General features: G+C 42.2%; 1 protein-coding gene across 1 annotated transcript in view; it reads left to right on the plus strand.

Annotated features, from left to right (window-relative positions):
- The first annotated feature begins 8,155 nt into the window (after positions 1–8,155).
- Positions 8,156–22,752, plus strand: part of gusb (glucuronidase, beta) — a 44,813-nt gene continuing 30,216 nt past the window's right edge. The window contains exons 1-3 of the mRNA XM_084319961.1: positions 8,156–8,384; positions 9,846–10,031; positions 22,416–22,597. Coding sequence (XP_084176087.1) covers positions 8,172–8,384; positions 9,846–10,031; positions 22,416–22,597 — 581 coding nt within the window. The 5' untranslated portion in view covers positions 8,156–8,171. The remainder of the gene's footprint in view (positions 8,385–9,845; positions 10,032–22,415; positions 22,598–22,752) is intronic.

A 22,752-nucleotide genomic window follows, 5' to 3' on the forward strand; every position in this document is an offset into this window, starting at 1 on the left:
TATACATTTATGACATATCAGATTTGCAAATACAGTACTGTTTGTGATACAAAAAGTGTCCAGAAAAAGAGTGTATATACATTTGACGTAGAAACTGTACATTGGAGGAGGTTGGGTGGGTGGGGTGGGGTTGGTGGGTGGGTGTAGTGTGGTAGTGAAAGGTTAACCTTCTGTAGTGTGGTAGTAAAAGGGTTGATGACAAAAATGAAAGGGGGGGGGTAAGTAAAAGTACCGTAATTGTAGTAATTGTACTGGAGCCACAGAAGAGGAGCAGCGTGTCACAATGTGTCTATTTATCCCCAGTCAAACAACTAATTGATCTATTCCTTTCACGATTAATGGATAGTCTCCAAAAAGAACTTTCTGAACATTATAATTGGCTTTTTACTTCTATTGGCACAGGATGAGCCTACTAACTGGCAGCACTGGCGTGTCCTATCATAATAGTGGTATACAAGACACACAAAAATGCATCCATAATTCAGCCAAGTCGAGATGAGAGGCCCTCTCTAGCGCCGCTGTGTGTCGACGTCACCGTCATTCCACATAGTCTCCAGCAGACGGTGGAGCGCAGCGGCGTGTGAAGTCAGCCTGTGATCATGGAGCTAGAGTTACAAAGCTAAATGTCTTTCTATTTCACACAGGCTTTGCCCTCTTAATGACCCGAATGGCTTAAGGGGGCGAAGCCAGGTGACTCCATGGGTCATCTGGTTCATAGACCATTAACCAAAAACAACTGTTTTAAAGGGGCACTTCACCAAAAAAACAATGCTGATTTATTTTGCACATAATCTCACACACATCCCAAAACTCCAAACAGTTTTGCACAAATTAATTTAGTTGGACAGTTATTGAGAGTAAGTTAGTTTGGATATGGCCACCAGTGATGTCGTCGGGGACATTTAATCATTGTGTTGTGTTACAGTAATTACAGCTCAATTAAATTATAAGGTAGCAGTCCCTATAAAACAAGCTATTGCTATTTGTTCATCTACAGTACATAATTTCATGGAGCTGTAGTTAACACAACACAAGGATTCAATGTCCCTGAAAGAAAGAAAGAAAGAAAGAAAGAAAGAAAGAAAGAAAGAAAGAAAGAAAGAAAGAAAGAAAGAAAGAAAGAAAGAAAGAAAGAAAGAAAGAAAGAAAGAAAGAAAGAAAGAAAGAAAGAAAGAAAGAAAGAGAGAGAGAGAGAGAGAGAGAGAGAGAGAGAGAGAGAGAGAGAGAGAGAGAGAGAGAGAGAGAGAGAGAGAGAGAGAGAGAGAGAGAGAGAGAGAGAGAGAGAGAGAGAGAGAGAGAGAGAGAGAGAGAGAGAGAGAGAGAGAGAGAGAGAGAGAGAGAGAGAGAGAGAGAGAGAGAGAGAGAGAGAGAGAGATAGATAGATAGATAGATAGATAGATAGATAGATAGATAGATAGATAGATAGATAGATAGATAGATAGATAGATAGATAGATAGATAGATAGATAGATAGATAGATAGATAGATAGATAGATAGATAGATAGATAGATAGATAGATAGATAGATAGATAGATAGATAGATAGATAGATAGATAGATAGATAGATAGATAGATAGATAGATAGATAGATAGATAGATAGATAGATAGATAGATAGATAGATAGATAGATAGATAGATAGATAGATAGATAGATAGATAGATAGATAGATAGATAGATAGATAGATAGATAGATAGATAGATAGATAGATAGATAGATAGATAGATAGATAGATAGATAGATAGATAGATATCCATCCATCCATCTATCCATGGATGGATCATGGATGGATGGATCGATCCTCCGTTATGGGTTGAATCAGCTCTTATCTGGTGGGCGAGGGCGAGTAGAGTAGCACAATCCAAGACAAGACTGACCTCTCGTGGCCAGATCTGGCAGCACAACATACAGGTCAGTCATCATATGAAAAGACATGAGACGCGTCAGATTGAATGTTTTAAGACATTTCTAATACGAATACAACAACGGGGAAATAATATTTGTTCAAAAGCAAAATAATAAGAAAACTATAATACAGTATACAATGCTGTTGTGTTACATTGTACATCTACATATTTCCCGAGAATTATAATTTAAGGTTTAATTCATTAATTAATAAACTGCCACGGAGGCGCGTGTGTCCGTTCTGTGCGCCACCTCGCGTGCAACTACAATATGATCACGTGATTTAAGCGTTGCTCACGTGACTGCCTCGCAATCACAGTGGTGTCAAGCTATCATAATTCAGATGAATTTCACTTTCCGTGGAGAGGTGTTGTCTTCAAAATAAAAGCGCGGAACTTGACTCAAATTCATGAGTGACCAAGTGTCAGGCAGTACAGAACAATAACAATGATATCACAATATTTTGGGGAGAACCTCTACATTAAACCTAGAGTGAATAAAAAGCTACAAAACATATGGAAACATTATTATGAAGCTTGCTGATAACAAACTATCATTACACCTGGGTAAAACAGAGTCCATTCTCTTTGGATCAAATAACAAACTCAGCAAGGCCAACGGCTTCTCAGTTACAGTGGGTGACAATATTGTCACAAGGAAAGATGAAATTAAATTACATACCTGGGTTCCATCCTAGAGGAAAATCTTTCCTGTGACAAAATGGCAACCAATTGTAGCAGGGTGTATTATCCCTGCTTTATGGGAGTGGTTGTACACGGCCACCTGGTAGCGGGACGCAGCAGAGCTGAGTCTAGCTGGATCCCCGACTGTAGGCCAGGAATGTCAAAGTGGAGGTCGAACAGCAGGAGCGGATGGGGCCTAGGATTCACTGACCTAGGGATGGTACTCTGGTCCTTCTGGCCCTCCAGGGCGATCAGCAGTAGCTCCCCACACACCCCCACTTCCCCCAATACTTCCTTAGCCCTCCCACACCTGGTGGCAGTAAGATGATAATGTTTTCTCTCCCCAAAGCAGTACCCTTCCTTAATGACCTGTAGAGACCTTTAACACTTTGGATGCCACGCCCGAGATTTCTCGGGTTTACCCCCAGCGGGTTGAATGCCCATCACAAGAATATTCGTTTTATTCGTTTTTTTATTAGCGATCTGAAATCATATTGCATCAAGTGAGCCTACCGTTGGAGTTCCAGGCATCCCCGGCGCTCAGATGTGAACAAAGCGCCCCCTATCGTCTCTCAGATGGTAAACCACCCTTTTGGATTGGACTCAATGAAAGTGAATGGGAGAAAGGATTTCTGACTCCACATTTTACTTCTCACTCACGCAGCCGGCATCGACCGGCATCACTCTGGAGCCTGAAGAGCAGCGGGGATTATGTGTTCTACTGTATACACGGTTGATCAATACAATTATAGATTTTTTCGAATGGCGATCAGGAATTGGAATAAACCATTTGGATACCATCTGATCTCAGGTAAGGAATCTATGTTATCAGTCTTAGGATAATCAGACTCGTTTTCACGGATATATAAGTGTTTCCCCTATATGTGATATAGCTGTTTTGACTGTAAAAGCCATCAAGAAATAAGAGTAGCGATTATCAGCGCGCAGCACGAGCGTGCGTGCGCACACATATACTATCTATTATCTAGCGTTTATTTGAAAACGATTCATCAATAGGCAGACAAATGACAACGTTCTAGAATATTCCAGTAAAAGGCGATTATCATAGAATGGGTTGTTTTTTCCGCGAAAACTAGTGATTTTCAAAATGCTATCAAACGGAAATGAAGCGATAAAAAAAAACAATCTGCTTTGACAATGTTGACTGGAAAATGAGTCTTTGATAAGCGACGGGCAGATTAGACACATAGCCATAATTTAAAACATAGATTAGGCGATATTAACGTTAACATTGGAGCGGATTTGGGCATTCAAGGGGGTAAAAAGGAAAACACGGACTGGCTCCCAAAGTGTTAACCATGAACTATAGGCAGGGGTGAGGAAAGGGTTAAATAATAATGAACGTTACCCGGAGGGAAAAGGGTTAGGCAAAGTGCACAGTAAAGACTCACACACAGTGTTCCCATTTACATCTCCTTTTATATAACCTGGTTCAAGGTACATGGGTATTACTCAATTGTACAAGCTATGTTCTCACTAGCACCTAGTGCTCTCGCTCTACAATACACATGGAGGAAAGTTATTCCCTAAATGAAAGCTCTTCCCACAATGACAGCTATTCCCACACCGGAAGCTGTTCCCACAATGTAAGCTCTTCCCACACTGTAAGCTCTTCCCACACTGAAAGCTCTTCCCACACTGTAAGCTCTTCCCACACTGAAAGCTCTTCCCACACTGGGCACCTTGTGCTCTCTCTATATTACAGACACAGTACGAACCTCTTCCCTCTAAGGGTTATCTACTGCTCCGCTTCGTGGTAGAGAACCAGGTAAAGAGTTCAATGGGAATTTTATAAACAACCACACATTATTATTACACTCAAAAGAAATTAACAGTGGGCCCACATTTAGCAAATAAACTCCTATCTAAAGCCGGCTTGAAATAGTTGGGGCGCCCCTATACACTGCTCTCCAGTGTGCGTTCAAAGCACCGTTTATCTTCACTATTTTTTTTTTAAACTTTGGCCATTCCGCTGGCTCTTTTTTGCGTTTATCGCATTTACTCTGGTCAAGAATGACCGACAGAAACAGGCTGAAGGGGTACAGATGGGGGGGAAGACACTCTGGGAAAGGCACGGCTGCAGTCCGGGATTCGAACTTGCTAAACCCCAGATCCGTGACGAGCACGGTTGTCCCCGGCGCCGAAATAGCGCTCGAGGTACGCGGTGAGCTACTGGAGCTCCCTATCTTCACTCTTACAGAGCTTGCTCCCCACAGGGGACTGTCTACCGAACACGTTTCCACACTCAAAACACAGCTGATACTTATCCAAGATGATGGGCCCAATCTTAGCACCACTAGTCCGGATGCTAAGATGGCAGACGGAGATCTCGCGATAACAGGCAGCGGGGCTGGGTAGACGCTGGGGCAGGTGAGCTGCTGGGGTAACGGCTTAGAGAGGCTGGAGAAGCGTGCAGTGTAGTGGCGTCCTCTGCTGGGCTGAAGAGGTGGGCCGGCGCGCATGCTAAACTGTAGTACTCGCCTAAACACAGCTAAACTGTGGGTCGTGTTGCACCCTCCTGCTATGACGCTGATACACAACTAACGCAAGGTGGCCAATGTCTACCACCTGTCTTCAGCGATGCTCGCCTGTTGATTCCTTCACAGTGTCTCTGGCACATGAACCAAACGCTAAACTACCGCAGATATTTCTAGGATAACCCGTTGTGTAACTGAGCTTATCCGGCGCATTATTCAAACACTCAACTACTGCATGTATTTCTGGAATAACCCGTTTTGTAGCTGAGTCTGTTCCTCTCCTGATGTCCTTCCTGCCCAGCGACCACCACCGCCCCCTGCCGGCACTTGTAGTGCAATGTAGTCCTGTCTCGCTATGAAACGCCAATGTTATGAAGGAGGAGAATCAGGGAGGGGTGATCAAAGAGAACCGCACGTTAATTGTCCATGTCCAGGAGGGATGATCAAGAGCGGTCAACCGGTTACAACGTCCTTGTGAACACAGGGAATGCAAAAGATTAACGTTAGACACCCTGAATAAAAGCCAGACATATTCAGGTGGCTACACAATGTAATCAAAAAAGTCAACCAACGAACAAGATTCTTGTACCGGATCTCCTCTCTGGTAAACAAGAATACCTTGAAGACTCTAACAGGAGCACTCATTCAAGGGTCTACGACTATGCGTGCATGGTACCAAAGCACCTCAAAGGCCCTAAAAACAAGACTACAAACATCACAAAACAACCTGGTCAGACTATTGCTTGACCTTATTATTCCTAAAAACCCACCTCACCCCTGCCCATTTTGACAACCAGGATGGCTTAGAGTAGACGACAGAGTACAGCAACTTGCAACGGGCCTGGTCTTCAAGATACACTACACCACTAAGATACCCATGTACATGTCGAAATACTTCCCAAAGGTCAGTGAATACCACGACCACAACACCAGAGGGAGCTCCACAAATCATGTTCAACAGTGATGCAGTGGTGGTCCCACTCGGTACCACGCCGTCCTAGCAGTTTTTTCTGAGCAGAAGTACGTACACGGATGTGCACGCACGTGCACACAAAAATGCGTTCACAATTTTCACTGGACTCGTCGCGCCGTGCACCAAGTACCCGGCACTTATCTATCACCTAGACTTTGCATAATAATAGGATACCGATAGCATAACAAAGAACGAGAAGAGCCAAACCAAAATACAAGCCCTGTGGGGGTTTGCTTGAGCTGTGGAACCTCTTGTGACAAATGGTCCCGACTGGAAAGATGAGACATTAAGTTGTGCTTCAGAAGGAAACTGTCCTTCTGTAAACTAAGTTACATTGTTAATTTAGTTTGTATTTACTTTTCTAGTTTAAGTTAAAACTACAATTACATTTAAAACATTGTTTGTTTTTCAACCATATCTGTTGACAATATAATTTCTTTATATATTGAAGGCTACATCCTCACCTGCTACCTTTTTCAGCTTCTCTATTTCAAGGCAATATTTACAAAAACTAAAACTAGTAATTTCCTATACAAACATGTTTCCTACTATTTATGCATAATAATCATCTGTTCTGTGCGCAAGCGAGGGAACATGTATGCGCATGCGCGTACACGCTCGTGCGCGGGAGCGCACGTGCACGTGGCGTCCAAGCAGTTCTGATATTACGACTGCATCCCTGATGTTCAACCCAGATTGAAACAAGGGACTTCGCAATTATGCCACAACAATGTGGAACACCCTACCCACAGCCGTAAAAAAAAATTATGTGAATCCCTACCCTCCTTCAAAACCGCTCTCAAAGAGGACCTACGGGTGGCTGCAATTCGAAACTGGCCCCGGTAAATGTCCAAACCCCCATCCATCCACCCAACCCCCTCCAATGTACAGTTTCTTCCCCCTCGAATGTATATATTTATTTTTATTTTTTTATGATCTCTTTCTCTTAAACAGTACTGTATATTTGTATGTCATGTATGTCATAAATGTCTTGATTAATTGAAAATGGGGGACCCTGATGTAAACAAGACGAAAGTCTTTTTCTGGTCTGCATCCCCTTAACAATTGTTTGTATTGAGGCGTACTGTATTGTACCCATTCTGCAATCTGTTAATAAAGTTTTCAATCAATCAATCAATTATTTGTCAATCAATCAATCAAAATGTGGGTGGAAATAAGACTCAGATACAAAACATATCCATATGATAAAGGAATCCCTCTTCTTTCATACACATGTGACTTTAAACCCATAGCAGTGTCAAATGTTAAATAAGCTGCATGTATAGCCTTAGCCTATACATGCAGCTGGCTAATGGCTAGTAGGCAGTGGTTATTTAGGCTGAATTCTAAAGCTCCCTGATATTAATTAGACACTACTATGGTCTATGGATGTAAACATGTGTTTATGAACAAAGAGGGATTCCTTTATCATGTGGCATATGTTTTGTCTTAGAGTCTTCTTTTGTTCACTTTTTACGAAGGCTATACTACATGCAGCCCATAGGCTATAACAGATAGTAGACAGTGGTTATCTATGCTGCATTCTAAAGCTCCCAAATAGGAATTGTATACTGCTATGTGGGTTTAAATTAAACTAATGTGTTTATGAAAGAAGAGTTGCCTGTATCATTTGGTAGGCTATATGTTTTTGGAATCCTCTTTTTTACATATATATAAAACCTATAGCCTATATGATATCATAGATATACAGTATAGATCATATATATATATATCATCATTATTATTATTATTATTATTATTATTATTATTATTATTATTATTATTATTATTATTATTATTATTATTATTATTATTATTATTATTATTATTATTATTATTATATTTTACTGCAATGAAGCACTCTGGGCTGCAATTCTTGTATGAAAAGTGCTATACAAATAAGTTAACGTTTATTAATATTATTATTATTTAACAGATCATTCATTTACTTTCGTTTTACACAGAAAACCTTATAATGGAATTGTGATGGTGACTTTTATTTTGACATTTCTAGTTTCCATTTTAGACCGGATGTTTCATACCTAATTTCAGATGACTTGACACACTGGTCAAAACAGCTCAGTTCAGTCTCAGTTTCAAAACTGTACAGGATGGTTGGCACACGACATCTATTATTGACATTTCTCTTCCTATGCCTACAATGGAATATCGTCCATTTGCTCAACACGGGAATGCTCTTCCCTCGAGAGTCGTCCTCGCGAGAGATTAAAGAAATCACCGGGCTGTGGAGCTTCAGGGCAGACCTGTCTCCTAACAGGAACCTAGGCTTTGAGCAGGCATGGTACAAGAGCCGCCTGGCAGAGGTAACTTTTGTCTCTCTCTCGCTCGCCCCCCCCCCCCTTGGATGTCCTTTTCTTGTCACAGCAGCTCACAAATCTTGCTGCACATTGTTGTAGGTATTTAGCCCCTTTCGTGACTGTGATGTATATTCAAAGCATAATATAGGCGTGCATCACAGTCACGAAAGGGGCTAAGTAGGTATGGGAGTTTTGAGTTATTTGCCATGTTTTCAAAGTCTCTTTGGGTGTTTGCAATTTGTGGTAAGTATATGTCTCTGATGTCTTGGTATAGTGGGCAGGTTGTTAAGAAGTGTAGCTCAGTGTCCACCTCTTCTTGTGTGCAGTGGGTGCACAGTCTGTCTTCTCTTGGGAGCCAGGTCGCTTCTATACTTTAGGCAAGTGGCTTGTCCTTCCGTGTTCCCGTTTTGCGCTCTGATTGGCCACGCGCGTTTCTGGTCATGTGACATGTGCGCCAATCGTGGGACAGCAAGTTTTTGGACGGTTAAGCTTAGGTGTTCTTTCGAAGTTGGTTAAGGTTAGAGTTTGTCTTAGAGCAGGGCGATAGAACACCAGCCCTGATTCCAAACTCTAATCTTAACCAACTGCGAAAGAGTCGCCTAAGCTTAACCAGTGATAAACTAGGCGTTAGGTAGTTTGCAGGCTGTTAGACCCAGAAATAGGCGCAGAACTTGCCGTCCCACGATTGGCGCACATGTCACATGACCAGAAACGTGCGTGGCCAATCAGAGCGCAAAACGGGAACGCGGAAGGACAAGCCACTTGCCTAAAGCATAGACGCAGCCAGGTCTGCCTATGGCGGCCTTTTTTTTTATCCACAATTTCTCCTATTTTTTTTTAATCCACCTTTTCTCCTATTTTTTTCTATTTTTCTCCCATCCCAATTCCACTGTGCCAATTCTCCCCTCCCCTGTCTTGAACGTTGCTCGCATATGCCCCCCGGTTGTAGGGAGGATAGAAGCCTTGCATCACGTGTCCCCTCCGATACACGAGGAGGCAGCCTGTCACATCTTTTCACCTGCCAGCGCGGGTCCACTCTCGCTGTGCAGGAGTCCCCCAACCGACCTGTAGGAGTCGCTGTCCACAACGTCCAGATTACCACCCATCGTACTTCCACCCGCTAACTCTGCCAATTGAGTTAGTATGACTGCCGACCCAAGCCGGAGGCCACGCCGACAGCCGGATTCAAACCCGGTGTCTCACGCGTTGGTGACGAGCGCAATGTCCGCTGCGCCACCCAGCCGCCTTACGACGGCCTTTCTTGATGGCTAGGCTGTGCTTGCTGAGTCTGTACCTAGTCAAGGATCTTCTTAGTTTTGGATCAGTCTCAGACTAGTGCTCAGGTATTCTGCCACTGTGTACTCTCTGTTTAGGGCCGAATAGCATTCCAATTGGCTCTGGTTTTGTTTTGGGTTGATTCTTTCCAATGTGTCAGATAGTTTTCTTATAATTCTCTCTCTCTCTCAGACCGGCCCTGTGATCGACATGCCCGTCCCTGCCAGCTATAATGACATCACCCAGGACCCCAAGCTGAGAGATTTCATTGGCTGGGTGTGGTATGATCGAGAGGTGCTGGTACCTGCGCGCTGGCTCACCGATGAGGACACCAGAGTAGTGCTCAGAGTGGGAAGTGCACACTACTATTCAGTGGTGGTGAGTATGACGCTCACTTCCCGTAGGAGAAATAACTAGATTTGTAGTCGAGGTGCGTATAGCACGAAATATTAGTATCAAACAATGAAGGATGGACAAGCAAGCGCCTCTTCAATTCTTCATTCCCACAACATTTCTATTTTATGTCATCTTAAAGGGGACATGCATTGCTATTCCTAGCACTATTTGGGCAACTTTACACAATTCCTGTGAGTCTATGGAAGACATCTGTAAGGTTTATTTAAAAAAAAGAAATCATTGTTTTATATTTCTAATGGAGTACTCAAAAGCATCATTTTCCAGCTCCGCCCATAAGCACCTTCAGTGACAGTCACCCACACAGCGTGATACGAGAGAGAGAGAGAGGGAGAGATATATATATATATAGAGAGAGAGAGATGTAAACAGGGCTGCGTCTGTGAGATTAGCAGGTCCCCTTGTCTCTCTCCCTCTCCCGTTTCAGGAAGTGTTGCACTGTGCCGCGCGCTATAGACGGGGCGTTAGTTATGCTCCCGAATCGAGAGAAAGAGAGAGAGAGAGCACTGTGTAAACAGGGCTGCATGTGTGAGATTAGCAGGTCCCCTTGTCTCTCTCTCTCCCTGACAGTGCGACGGCGTGCGACGCGCGCGTGTGTATGTGTGCTCTGTCGCGAGGGTGTATTTCTCCCTCTCTCTCTCTCGTTCGCTCGCGCTACAACCACAGAGCCAATCGGATCACTATCTGCTCCATCCTCGCCACGTGACGTCACCATGCGTCAAATCAGAATTACCTGATTTTTTGGTTGGGTAGGCGGGTGGGGGGGTAACTGTACATTGGATTATCGACGAAACCTTACTTGGTCCCAAGAAGAGGGTCTTGTGTATTATTGGGTTAGGACATTTACTGTACATTGGAGGGGGTTGGGTTAGGACATTTACAGGGGCCAGTTTCGAATTGCAGTCTCCCGTAGGTGCTCATACAACATACAACACTCATAACTATTTACAACCAGTGTCAGAGCGAGCACGCTCAAGTTGTTAGGAAATTCTGAGGGCTCAGAGTGCACACTGGACGCTCTGACCGAAGAGTCAGTTTATCAGAGCGGAGCATATTTTCAGAGTGAATTTATTAACTCACCTTAACTAGGGCCCTATGAAATCTGTTTTTATCTTTTCCTGTTTTCGGATATGTATTTTCCTGTTTTCGGATTTCTCGGTTTTTAATTTTCCTGTTTTCGGATTTCTCTGATTTTATATTTTTGGATTTAACCAAAGAAAACAATACAAATTTATGTATTTTTTTTTTAAAACAACGTTTTTTATTCAAAGATTACATTTACATTTATATCTTGCATGCAGATGTCATATGTTATTTGTTTTTTCCTTACTGAATATCCCTCCCTCCCGCCCCACCCAGAAAAATAAAAAAGACTACAAAAGTAAATAAATACATACAAAATAAAATAGGACAAATACAAAATGTGAAATTAGGATCCACTTTAACAGCATATGGTACTCTTAAAGGATAAGTCTATTTGATATGGATATAATGAAACATAAGTGCAATTCTAGGTCCGATACACAAGCCAGGTCGTATGACCCTAAATACGTGAAGTGGGAGATTAAATAAATACACACCCACTGTCTCCAACAACCCCAATCAACAGGTAAACCTACTCAGTGAAAATTGCCCCTCCCCCACATGGCACTCGACATAACTTCAGTCAGGAGGTAATGGATCTATTCTATTTACATATGAGATTAACGGTTGCCAATGTGTGTAGAATTTATCAGCGGATCATCGAATTTCCAGTTTTAGGAATGACATCACATCATTCAGCCATAATCTGGATGATGGGGGAGGTTCTGCTTTCCAATGCAAGAGTATCCTCCTGCGGGCAATCAGTGAGGCAAAGGACACTACATTGTATTGTTTTTTGGTCAAGATCACATCCTCCTCAGGGATCCCAAAGATAGCAATTTGGGGGCAGGGCAATATAGTCATCTCCAGTACCTCCGAGATGGTATCAAAAAAGAACTTCCAGAATGTTATCAGTTTAGAGCAGGACCAGAACATGTGGGTTAGATCCCCTGGTGACTGTGCACATCTGTTACAGTTGTCTGTCACATTGGGATATATTTTAGCCAATCTGGCTTTACTATAATGGACTCTGTGATGGACCTTAAACTGAATGAGGCCAAGTCTGGCACAGGAGGAAGAGGTATTAACTCCCTCTAGTGCGTCCCCCCACCATTCATCCGAAAAGGCGACCCCCAGTTCAGTCTCACACCCCGTCCTAATCCTGTCTATGGCCGTGTCTTTTCTAGGAATGGTATCATAGAGATATGAAACATGGCCCCTATCCATACTAGCCGAGTGTCAAACGCTCCACACCTGATGGAGGGGGCAACTGTGGAAACGTAGGGGAATGGGTCCTCACAAAATGCAGAATCTGGAAATATCTAAACCGGTCAGAGTGAGGTAAGTTATATGTGTCCATCTATGTATAAGTCACTCAATGTGATTAGTCCCTCTTTCTTCCATCTAGCGAACCCAGAATCCAGTGTAGCAGGTAAGAAAAGGTGGTTATTACAGATGGGTGCTGACATAGAGAGCTTAGTCCACCCGCATATCTTTCTCATCTGGGCCCATATCTTCAATGTGGAAACAACAATTGGGTTCTTACTATATTTTGTTGGTGACAGTGGCATTTCACCACAAGCTAAAGCTTGAAGGGAAGATGTTGGGCAAGAACTGGCCTCAAGTTGACCCCAGCTGCTGTCCGGATCACTCGTCCGGATCAATTTTGTGAAGATTGGCGGCCCAGTAATAAAACATGAAATTTGGTAGGCCCAGTCCTCCCTGTTTCCTATCCCTTTGCAGCAAGGATCATTTAATTCTTGGTGTTTTGCCCTCCCAGATAAATGAAGAGATCATCTTATCCAGATCAAGAAAAAATGCTTTGGGGAGAAATAAGGGGAGACTTTGGAATAAGTATAAATATCTGGGTAATACATTCATTTTAATGGAATGTACTCTGCCAGCTAAGGACAAGGTTAAGCCATTCCACCTCTGTAAGTCAGCCTTTACCTTTGTTGTTAATGTGGTAAAGTTTTGTTTTCGAAGAGAGCAAAGAGATTGGGAGATGTTAATGCCCAGGTACTTAAAACCAGTATCCGCTACATGGAAAGATGGAAGGCAATGGGAAATATTCTGGGCAAGATCATTAATTGGGAAGCATTCACCTTTCTGTACGTTTAATTTGTAGCCAGAAAAGCTTCCAAAAACCTTTAGAAGAGACAAAATATTTGGAATACCGGCCATTGGGTCTGATATGTAGAGCAATAGATCATCTGCATAAAGAGATACTTTATGTTCGCTACCTCCCCTCCTGATGCCAGAGAACAAGGATTCAGCTCTAAGAGCTATGGACAGGGGTTCAATGGCCGCCGCAAAAATCAATGGCGACAGTGGGCACCCTTGGCGTGTCCCACGTGTGAGTGGAAAGGGCTTAGAACTGAAGCCATTAGTTGTGACACATGCCTGGGGGAGGTGTACAGTAAGCGTATCCACGCCAACACTTTTTCCCCAAATCCAAACTGTTTTAATGTAAAGAACAAATACCGGTAGTCCCACTCCACTCTATCGAAGGCTTTTTCCGCGTCCAGAGAAACCACTACCTCGGGGACTATTTGAGAGCTTGTTAGACCAATAATGCTCAACAATCTACGAATATTTGTAAAGGAATGGCGGTTCTTTATAAAGCCTGTCTGGTCCTCCAATATTACTGTGGGGAGAACAACCTCTAGTCTACATGCCAACGCTTTAGCTAATATTTTATTGTCCACATTAACCTGTTCCACCCCAGGTGAAATCTGCATAAAATGTATACCTAGGTAAATGGAATATTGCTCCACTTCTACAAGGGCTATTTGTATATTCTTGGTATCTAGGAACATCTATGGACCTCAATGAATGTATTCACAGTGTCAGAAATATTGTGTCTATTACTAGGCTTGCTTAAATTCTGATGAAACAAAGGCAAATATGAATTATGATTTTTCTTTTCATCTTTGACAGTGAATAAAACCATGATAATAATGACCAAACTTAAAAAACTGCCACTGAGCTAATTCAGTACCCTCTTGAGATCATGTGTACAAAAGATCTAAGGAAATTAATAAAGGGAAGATGATAAAATTGAAGGTTTTGTATATACAGTACTGAATTCTCCCATCCGGACCAATGCAATTTGAAATATTATTATAGAATATAGAATATATGCTTATACATTACCTTATTATGGCCAATTCGCACATTTATATATATATATACATATAGTATCTTTCAAATGGCCGAGTTCAATTTGGATATAGTATCACCAGGCATGCATAATAACATATACAGATATTTAATGTAATCGACTGTACTTTTTTATTTCTCCCACAGTGTAATCATTTTGTAACTAATTTCAGATCTAATTATTCCTACATGATTACAATAGTGTGGAGAAACTGACTGTGTTTCAATATTTGTCAAAAACGTTACCTTTTGTAGCTTATTATCGCGAATCATAACAATTATTGATATGATTCATTCAGAACGCCGAACTTTGAACGACGCTTCCGCGTCAAAAACGCGAGTGAAAAATAAAAACTTAAAATGATATAAACTCACTTTTAACCTATTGCTAAACTATTGCCAACCTAATGTTTTACATTCTACATGTATTTGTGACATAGTAGTGATAATAATACTTGAAAATGTTTGATTTTAAAAACGTTAATTTATTGCATCACTCATAAAAATATTAATATATGATAATAATGTCAAAAAGGGGTCGGTACCATCCCCGTGGGGTGGAACAGAAGAGACACCGCTCGATAAGAGGAGCAGTTTATGGGGTCCTTATCCTTCTTAAGGAGTAAAGAGATGGAGGCCTGCGTGAGAGTAGGTGGCAGAGTACCCTTCTGTAATGAGTCATCAAACATCTCTAATAATAAAGGGGCCAATTGATTAGAAAATGTCTTAAAGAATTCTACAGGGTAGCCATCTGGGCCTGGAGATTTTCCGCTCTGCATCTTTTTAATAGCTGCTGCAACCTCACTTAGGTGTAGCGATCGATCTAAGTCCTGACAATCTTCTGGAGAAATTTTGGGAATAACTTGGCCTGAAAAGAAATCTAGCATTACAGAGGTGTCTTTGGGTGCCTCAGATGTGTAGAGCTGTGAATAGAATGACACAAATGCGTCATTAATTAGTTTAGGATCCGTTGTTAGTGAATCTGAACTATCGCGAATCTGTGGTATTAGTTGTGAGGCTGATCTGCTCCAGAAATCGACCCGCCTTGTCCCCACTCTCATATAGGGCACCCCTTGTTCTAAGCAAAAGTCGTTCTGCCTCTTTGGTGGATAAAAGATTATGTTCCGTCTGAAGGCCAAGCCGGTCCTTATAAAGTTCCGGAGTCGGAGCCACGGCATAGCGACGATCAAGATCTGTAATCAGAGTCTCTAATTGTTGTTGCCTTTCGAGACGCTGTTTGTTAGCATGAGCGGTGTATGAAATAATTGTGCCCCTAACATTTGTCTTTAGTGTCTCCCATAATGAGGGTGAGGTTTCGTCATTTTTATTTGTCTCGAGAAATAGGTCAATCGCTTGAGATACCACGTTAGTGGTCTAGTCTCCAGAAACAGGCCTCTTTGGGTTTAGATTTGAAAATAAGTTCAAAGGTTACGGGGGCGTGGTCTGAAATAGTTATAGCAGAATAGCTAGCTGAGGACAAAGACGGTAATAAGGCCTTATCAAAGAAAAAATAGTCTATGCGTGTGTAGGAGTGATGTACATGAGGAGAAAAAAGAGACTTGCTTATCTGTAGGATACAGAAATCGCCACGGGTCAATGTAGCCATTGTTATTCATAAAAGTGGACAATGTTTGAGACATCTTTGAGGGCACAGCAGTCCTGGTACTCGATCTATCAAGGTGGGGGTCCATTACACAGTTGATATCTCCTCCCAGTATTAAGTGGTGTGTATTCAAGTCGGGAAGTGAGGACAGAAGTTTCTTTATAAAGTTAACATCATCCCAGTTAGGTGCATACACACTCACAAGGACCACTGGGGTCTGATATAGTGAGCCAGTTATTATTATATAGCGGCCATTGGGGTCTGAAATAGTCTTAGCAGGAGTGAACTGTACTTTCTTGCCTATCAGTATGGCTGTCCCTCGTGTTTTAATTTCAAATTTAGAGTGGAAAATCTGACCGATCCATGGTCTAGCGAGTCTCCCTTGGTCAGTGGTACGTTCTTGGAGAAATATAATATTGCATTTAAATTTTTTTTATGTGGGAGAAGACCCGGCCTAGGCCTTTTAACCGGCTCATTTATTCCCCCCACATTCCATGAGAAGAATCTGACTGTGTTCCCCAGTCCCATCGAAACCTTTGTGTTAGTCATTGTCTGTTGTTAGTGGGTCAGACAGCATATATAATATGCAGAGTGTATAATGGTATCCCAACTAGAGAAGGGTACCAACCTAAACAGCCGTGCATCGGACCCAGAAGAGCACACGTTAAAATGTCAATCATAGTAAACAGACAGAGTGTATAAGAATAACAGAGTACCATAAAACAAACACAAACCATCCCACCACCCTCCCCCGCACATCAAGTGTTCCAGCCCCGAATGATGGGAACAACTGCGCTGACTCCAACAGAAGCCTTTCCCTTCAGTGATACTTACGGCTATAACCATGGCTAAAAAATAAAATAAAAATAAAAGAGCTCAGCAGGGTTATATGTAAATATTAGGCACCTAGAATACAGTGCAATCTGAGTCCAAATAAAGGATTATTTTATCTAATGTTTAATCTATGACTTTATGGTCCTTGAATGTAAATGCAAATTAAACGTGGTCAACTTTCAAAAATAGAAAACAACTGGTTATTGACCGACATCAGACCTTCTATGTAGTGGGTACACCCATTACAAAGAGTATTCAGGCTCTGGAATATCCCCCCTCCCAATGTCAACCTCATTAAACATAGAATACAGTGCAACTTAGATCTAGTGCTTAACCTACAACTTGTATGGTCATAGGGTATAAATGCAGCTTGAACGTGCCAATTTTCAAAAATAGGAGATAATTGGTAGACATTTAAATCCGGCGTGGTTAGGTATAAAAAATATATATATGGTATATCCAACCTCATACCATACATTTAGGGGGCACAACTGTTACTAAGAGCAATGATAAGAGTACAGTGCAACTTAAATCTAGTATTTAACCTATGACTTTATGGCCATATTATATAAATGTAAATCAAACATGGTAAATTTTCAGGTATAGTGAGTAAATGGTGTATTGACCAACCTCTCGCCTATGTGTAGTGGGCACAACAGCTACAAAGAGTAATGATAAGATCTTATTGCAACTTAATTCTATTGTTTAACCTACGGCTTTATGGCCACATATGATATAAATGTAAAATTAAACATGGTACATTTTCAGATATAGAACGTGTTCCCTTCTCAGTTATAGGGAATTTTAAATCTAGTGTTTACCCCCGACCCCATTGGCCATGTGCTATAAATGTAAATTAAGCGTGGTCAGTTCCCAGATACAGAAAACATCTGGCACTAACCGACATCACACCATGTGTGTCGTGGGGACAGCAGCTACAGAAAGTAATGATGAAAACACCTTACAACTTAAATAAACGTGGTACATTTTCAGGTATAGGGAATAAGTGGTAGCTTGATCGCCCTCGTACCACATGTGTGTACACCGCCCCCCACACGCACCCCAACCGCCAGACACGGCCCCACACCGCCCACAGGCGGAGGAGTGCCTCCCCCATGGACGGCGCCGGACCGCGACTAGAGCGCACACGGAGGACAGCGCACACACACGACACGAGCAGCCAGAGAATAATAATAAAAGTAAAAAAAAAAAAAACATTGCAATCATCATTACATCACAACAACATTATAGCCCGTTTTAGATTTAGGCGTTGAGCCTTTCATAGTTGGCCCAAATATGTCGTCGACTCAGTCCATGGAAACAAATCGAAAGCAGTCCCATCTTTAATTCAATCTAGTCCCCGTTTCTGTTCAACGATTTGACAAAAGTTTCAGCCTCTTCAGGTGTGTTGAACTGACTTTCTTTGCCGCGATAGGTAACGATGAGGCGGGCTGGATGGCGAATTCCAAAACGGAGCCCCTCCACATCTCGGAGCTGACGTCTCACCTCGTTAAACGCTGCGCGCGCCTGTGCTATCTTAGCTGTGTGGTCCGGAAAAACGGAGATGGACACCCCCTCGTACATGATCTTCCTCGTCTCTCTTGCTTTCTTTAGGATGTCGGTACAGTCTGAGAAGTAGTGTAGTCTGGCCACAATTGTGCGAGGTCGCTCCCCCGGTCCGGGTTTGGCCTGGAGTGTACGGTGCGCCCTGTCCAACACAGGCTCCTTCTCCATGTTGAAAGCCTCCTTAAGCAGCCTGGAAACGGCTGCAGTCGTGAGGGGGGAGCCTGTATCTTCAGGAACGCCAACAATCCGTATGTTGTTGCGACGAGACCTAGATTCGAGATCTTCACAGATCTTCTTTGACAAGATGTTCAACTTTCTCCTTCAAAATGGCGACGTCGTGGGCGCCCAAGTGGCGAACCATGTAACACGCTGCGTCGCGGCACAGCCGACCCGGGTTCGATTCCCGGACCCGCCGTCATTTGCCGAATGTCTTCCCCCCACTCTGTCTCCCGCTCTTCCTCTCTCTCTCTCTCTCTACTGGACTGCCCAGTAGAAAAAAGCGATAAACGCTAAAAAAGAAACCTTTAAAAAAAAAATGGCGACGTCGTCAGTGCATGTAGTTAGCGCGTCCTCCACTCCTGCCACTGTAACTTTTATCAACGTTACCTCAGATTGTAAAGTTGTTATCTTGGCTGACCATTCAGTTTTTATGGCTTGTAGTTCGGATTTGATGGTTGCTAGGTCATCTCCCAGAGCCGAGTGCAACTCAGCTTTAAAGATTTCAGCAATATCCTTGCGTACCATTGCGAGAATGTCCAACCTGAGGGCCGCGACTTCTGACTCCCTGGTAGCCACTGGGAGAGAGTGGGTCGAAGGCTCACGTGAGAGTTGAGTTATTTTCTGCTGCGGCTGAGATGTACACAGTATTTTAGTAGATTTTGGAGGCATTTTGAAGCCCAAACAAAAACTGTCTAGTTCACGGGTGTATTATATTCAATACTAGTAAAAACGTTTTCTTGAAAGGGTGCCTTTAGATTATATAATTAGGCAATTCTGCCGGAGCTCTTAAATCTGCGTGTTACTCCATAACCATTACCATTAAACCGGAAGTCCTCCAAAATTATGTTTTTAACTAACTTTAATAACAGTACATCTGCAAACAGTGCCAGTGCAGTTCAGTGCCAGTTCAGTTATGGGGTTTCTTTTTTCAGTTCAGTTCAATGCAGTTCAACTGCCAGTGCAGTGCAATAACTAAATAATAATTAAATAGTTAAATAATACAAAATAATAATTTGTTTAAAAGAAATCAGAAAAAAACTGTAAAATGTAATTTATTTCAAAGAGATGTCCTTTAAAGGTTCATGCTTCTCCCCATCTCTGGCTGACATCACCATTGTGATACATGATGGTTAGGCCTTTGTGTTTTCCTCAGTGAGGGATTCTCTTTTGTCGGTCAGCAGCGTTTTGCTTCTCTCTGTATAATAATTTTTTTAGTTTAAATATCAACATTATCTGGCCATCCTCAGTAAATACTATCAAACTTTCCAAAGACCAGAGTTGGGACGGGCACGCACGCACACACACACACAGAATGGCTATCCAGTTCATATATCAACTTATATCAACTATCCAGTTCGTCTTTATAGTGTAACGTTTGGTTACTTGAAAGAGAGAGGGAGAGCGAGAGAGACTGAGACTTGTTATGCGCAACGCTAGTCAGTCTTGGAATTGTCTCTGAGTTGTCTCGGAATGGATTTGGTAGCTTTTTTCTGCGTCTCCGTAGACCGTGCCACGCCATTGTTTTAATGTCTTAGTGGAGATTGATTAATATGAAAACCGATTTATGTATAATTTAGCTAGCTCGCCAACGTTACTGTGATTAAAGCTAACTTTAATAAAAAAATATATTTATTTTATTATTCAAATCTTTTCAGGAGGGGCGGGGGGTCCCGTTGGGGGGGCGGGCCGCCCCGCCAAGGCAATGGTAGGGGAAACACTGGAAGTTATTGTCTGCGTTCCCAGGATTTATTCAAATCAAATCAAATGTATTTGTAAGGCCCGACAACACACGTTAATGTCCGCATGGGCCGGACACGTCTTCTTTTAAACAAGTCAAGAAGAAACATCACAATAAATCAAGAACAAAACAAAAACACCATGAAATCCAAAATAAAATGTAAAATAAATAAATTAATGCAACACTCACAGACATACCCCACGCGAAGGTAAGGAAAAACTCACTAAAAACCTAGTAATAGGAAAAAAACACCACAGGCAATGTGGAGGGGAGAAACCTTAGAAGGGCCGTTCAATGGGCACCCTCGTGGCGCACCGCATAGTGCCTCGCACACCTACGCGGCCGTCCCGGGTTCGCCTCCCGCTCCCGGTGATATTTGTCGCACGTCTTCCCCACATCTCCCGTTCGCCCTCTCCTCTGTCGGTCCTGCATGACCAGTAAAGCTGTAAAAATGCAAACTAATAATAATAATAATAATAATAATAATAATAATAATAATAATAATAATAATAATAATAATAATAATAATAATAATAATAATAATAATAATAATAATAATAATAAAAAAAAAAAAAAAAAAAAGGGCCGTTCAAGGGGGTATCTCCCTTCTTAGATGTCGGTGATAGTAGTGTTGCTATAAAACAGGCGAAACAGTTGGTAAGGAAGGATGTACATATACATGTAATGAAACACAAATAAGTACATGCAATAGCAATTGGGGTACATAAGAACATTTTGAAAGATTGAAAATAGAGCTGATGACGGATCCATTTGAGGTATGGGGGCGGCGTAGAGAGGATCGCATCCTCCCGGCCATCACCACGGGACGTTATTCTTGCTATCAGTCCCTAAAGCCTGAACTGAACTGGGGAAAATGGCTTTTATCAGGATTCACACAAGGTCATTGAAGTGCTTAAAGTGATATACAGTCAAATGCGATTTTCACTAAAAGCGTTGCCGTTTCTCGCCTGTACAGCCTACTATTTCCAAATCAAATATATAAAATAGGTATTATGTTTCATCATGAATGCATGAAAGGGGGGGGGGTAGTTTTTTGATGCTTTGATCGTCACCAACGGCATGCGTTGTGGAGTAACATTACACACACATGTTGCGATCTAGGTGAAGTCATGGTTGGATCACAGCAGGATTGATATCATATGGTCCTTACCTTCACTAGGATGTACCCCAAAAAGAATATTCCAATTGTTTGATCGCGAGTCCAAGTACCGGTGTCCATCGTGTCGCCAACATAATCCACCACAACAGATGCATCGGAGGCATTTGACGCTTCTCAATGGGATCGGGATACCCGCTCGACTCGTCCCGACAAAGAAAAGTGGGACATTTGATCGACGCACAGGCCAAGAGATGTTTCAAAGGGTGCTCGATACTGCCATCTGGGTGGATGCGGCCGGTATTGCACTTTGGCATTCTCAGGATGATTCCCCATGTTAACTACTGTGTGCCTGTAATGAATGGAAATATCAAATAAAAGAAATAACGATGAAAATCCGACTATACTCGGGTCTGGCGCTGAGCGGTCTGCGAGATAACCCGACTATCATCGGGTCTGGCGTCCAAAGAGTTAAAAAGTCCTTGAAATTCAAATCAACCATTCGCATTAAAAGTTTTATTCATCCATGATCAAATTGTTCTGAATCAAGAAATTTAATTGTTTAATTTAAAGTCTAACGAATTGTCAGAAATTGGTTTTAAGCCATAACTATTGGATCAAAAAAAATTCTCTATAAAAAATTTTTTATCCTTTTTTAAATGCCCTTTTAAAATGAAAAATAGTGCTTAGAATAGTACTTGAATTTCATTTTGCAATGTCTGTGGGAACCCTGTTTTATGTATCCTGCTGCTCCCTCTACTTGGAATATATTGGAGGAGGATTTCAGAGCTGGTCTCATTGGGTGTATTTAGATCCATTCTGAATGAGATTACACGTTGTTGTTGTTGTTGTTGTTGTTGTTGTTGTTGTTGTTGTTGTTGTTGTTGTTGTTTAATATAAATCCACTTCCAATCTGTTGCATTCATACCTTTCTGATCTTGTTTGTGATTGCTTTTTTTTTTAGTATTGTCCTAAAATAAGAAAGGTAATTGGTCCTCTGAGGAGTCACTCTCCTTGCTCTTGCAGTGGGTGAATGGGGTGAAAGTGACCGAACACAACGGCGGCCATCTTCCCTTCGAGGCTGAAATCGGCGCGTTGCTCCGCGAGAGCCCGGCCTCGCCCTGTCGGATCACCATCGCCGTCAACAACACGTTGACCCTGCAGACGCTCCCGCCCGGGACCATCCAGCACATGGACGACACCTCCAAGTAATTTGATCCTTCATCTCTCTTCATCGTTTGTATAGTAAAAACCTATAGTATTCATGTGTTTTTTTTTGGTTTGTTTTTTACACTGGAGATCACTAATACTGTGTAGTGATTCGCCAGAGCATTTTTGTAGTGGAGTATTATAGAACATTTTA

This window comes from Notolepis coatsorum, assembly GCF_963971535.1.
Source record: "Notolepis coatsorum genome assembly, chromosome: 8".
In the NCBI taxonomy this organism is placed as follows: Eukaryota; Metazoa; Chordata; class Actinopteri; order Aulopiformes; family Paralepididae; genus Notolepis; species Notolepis coatsorum.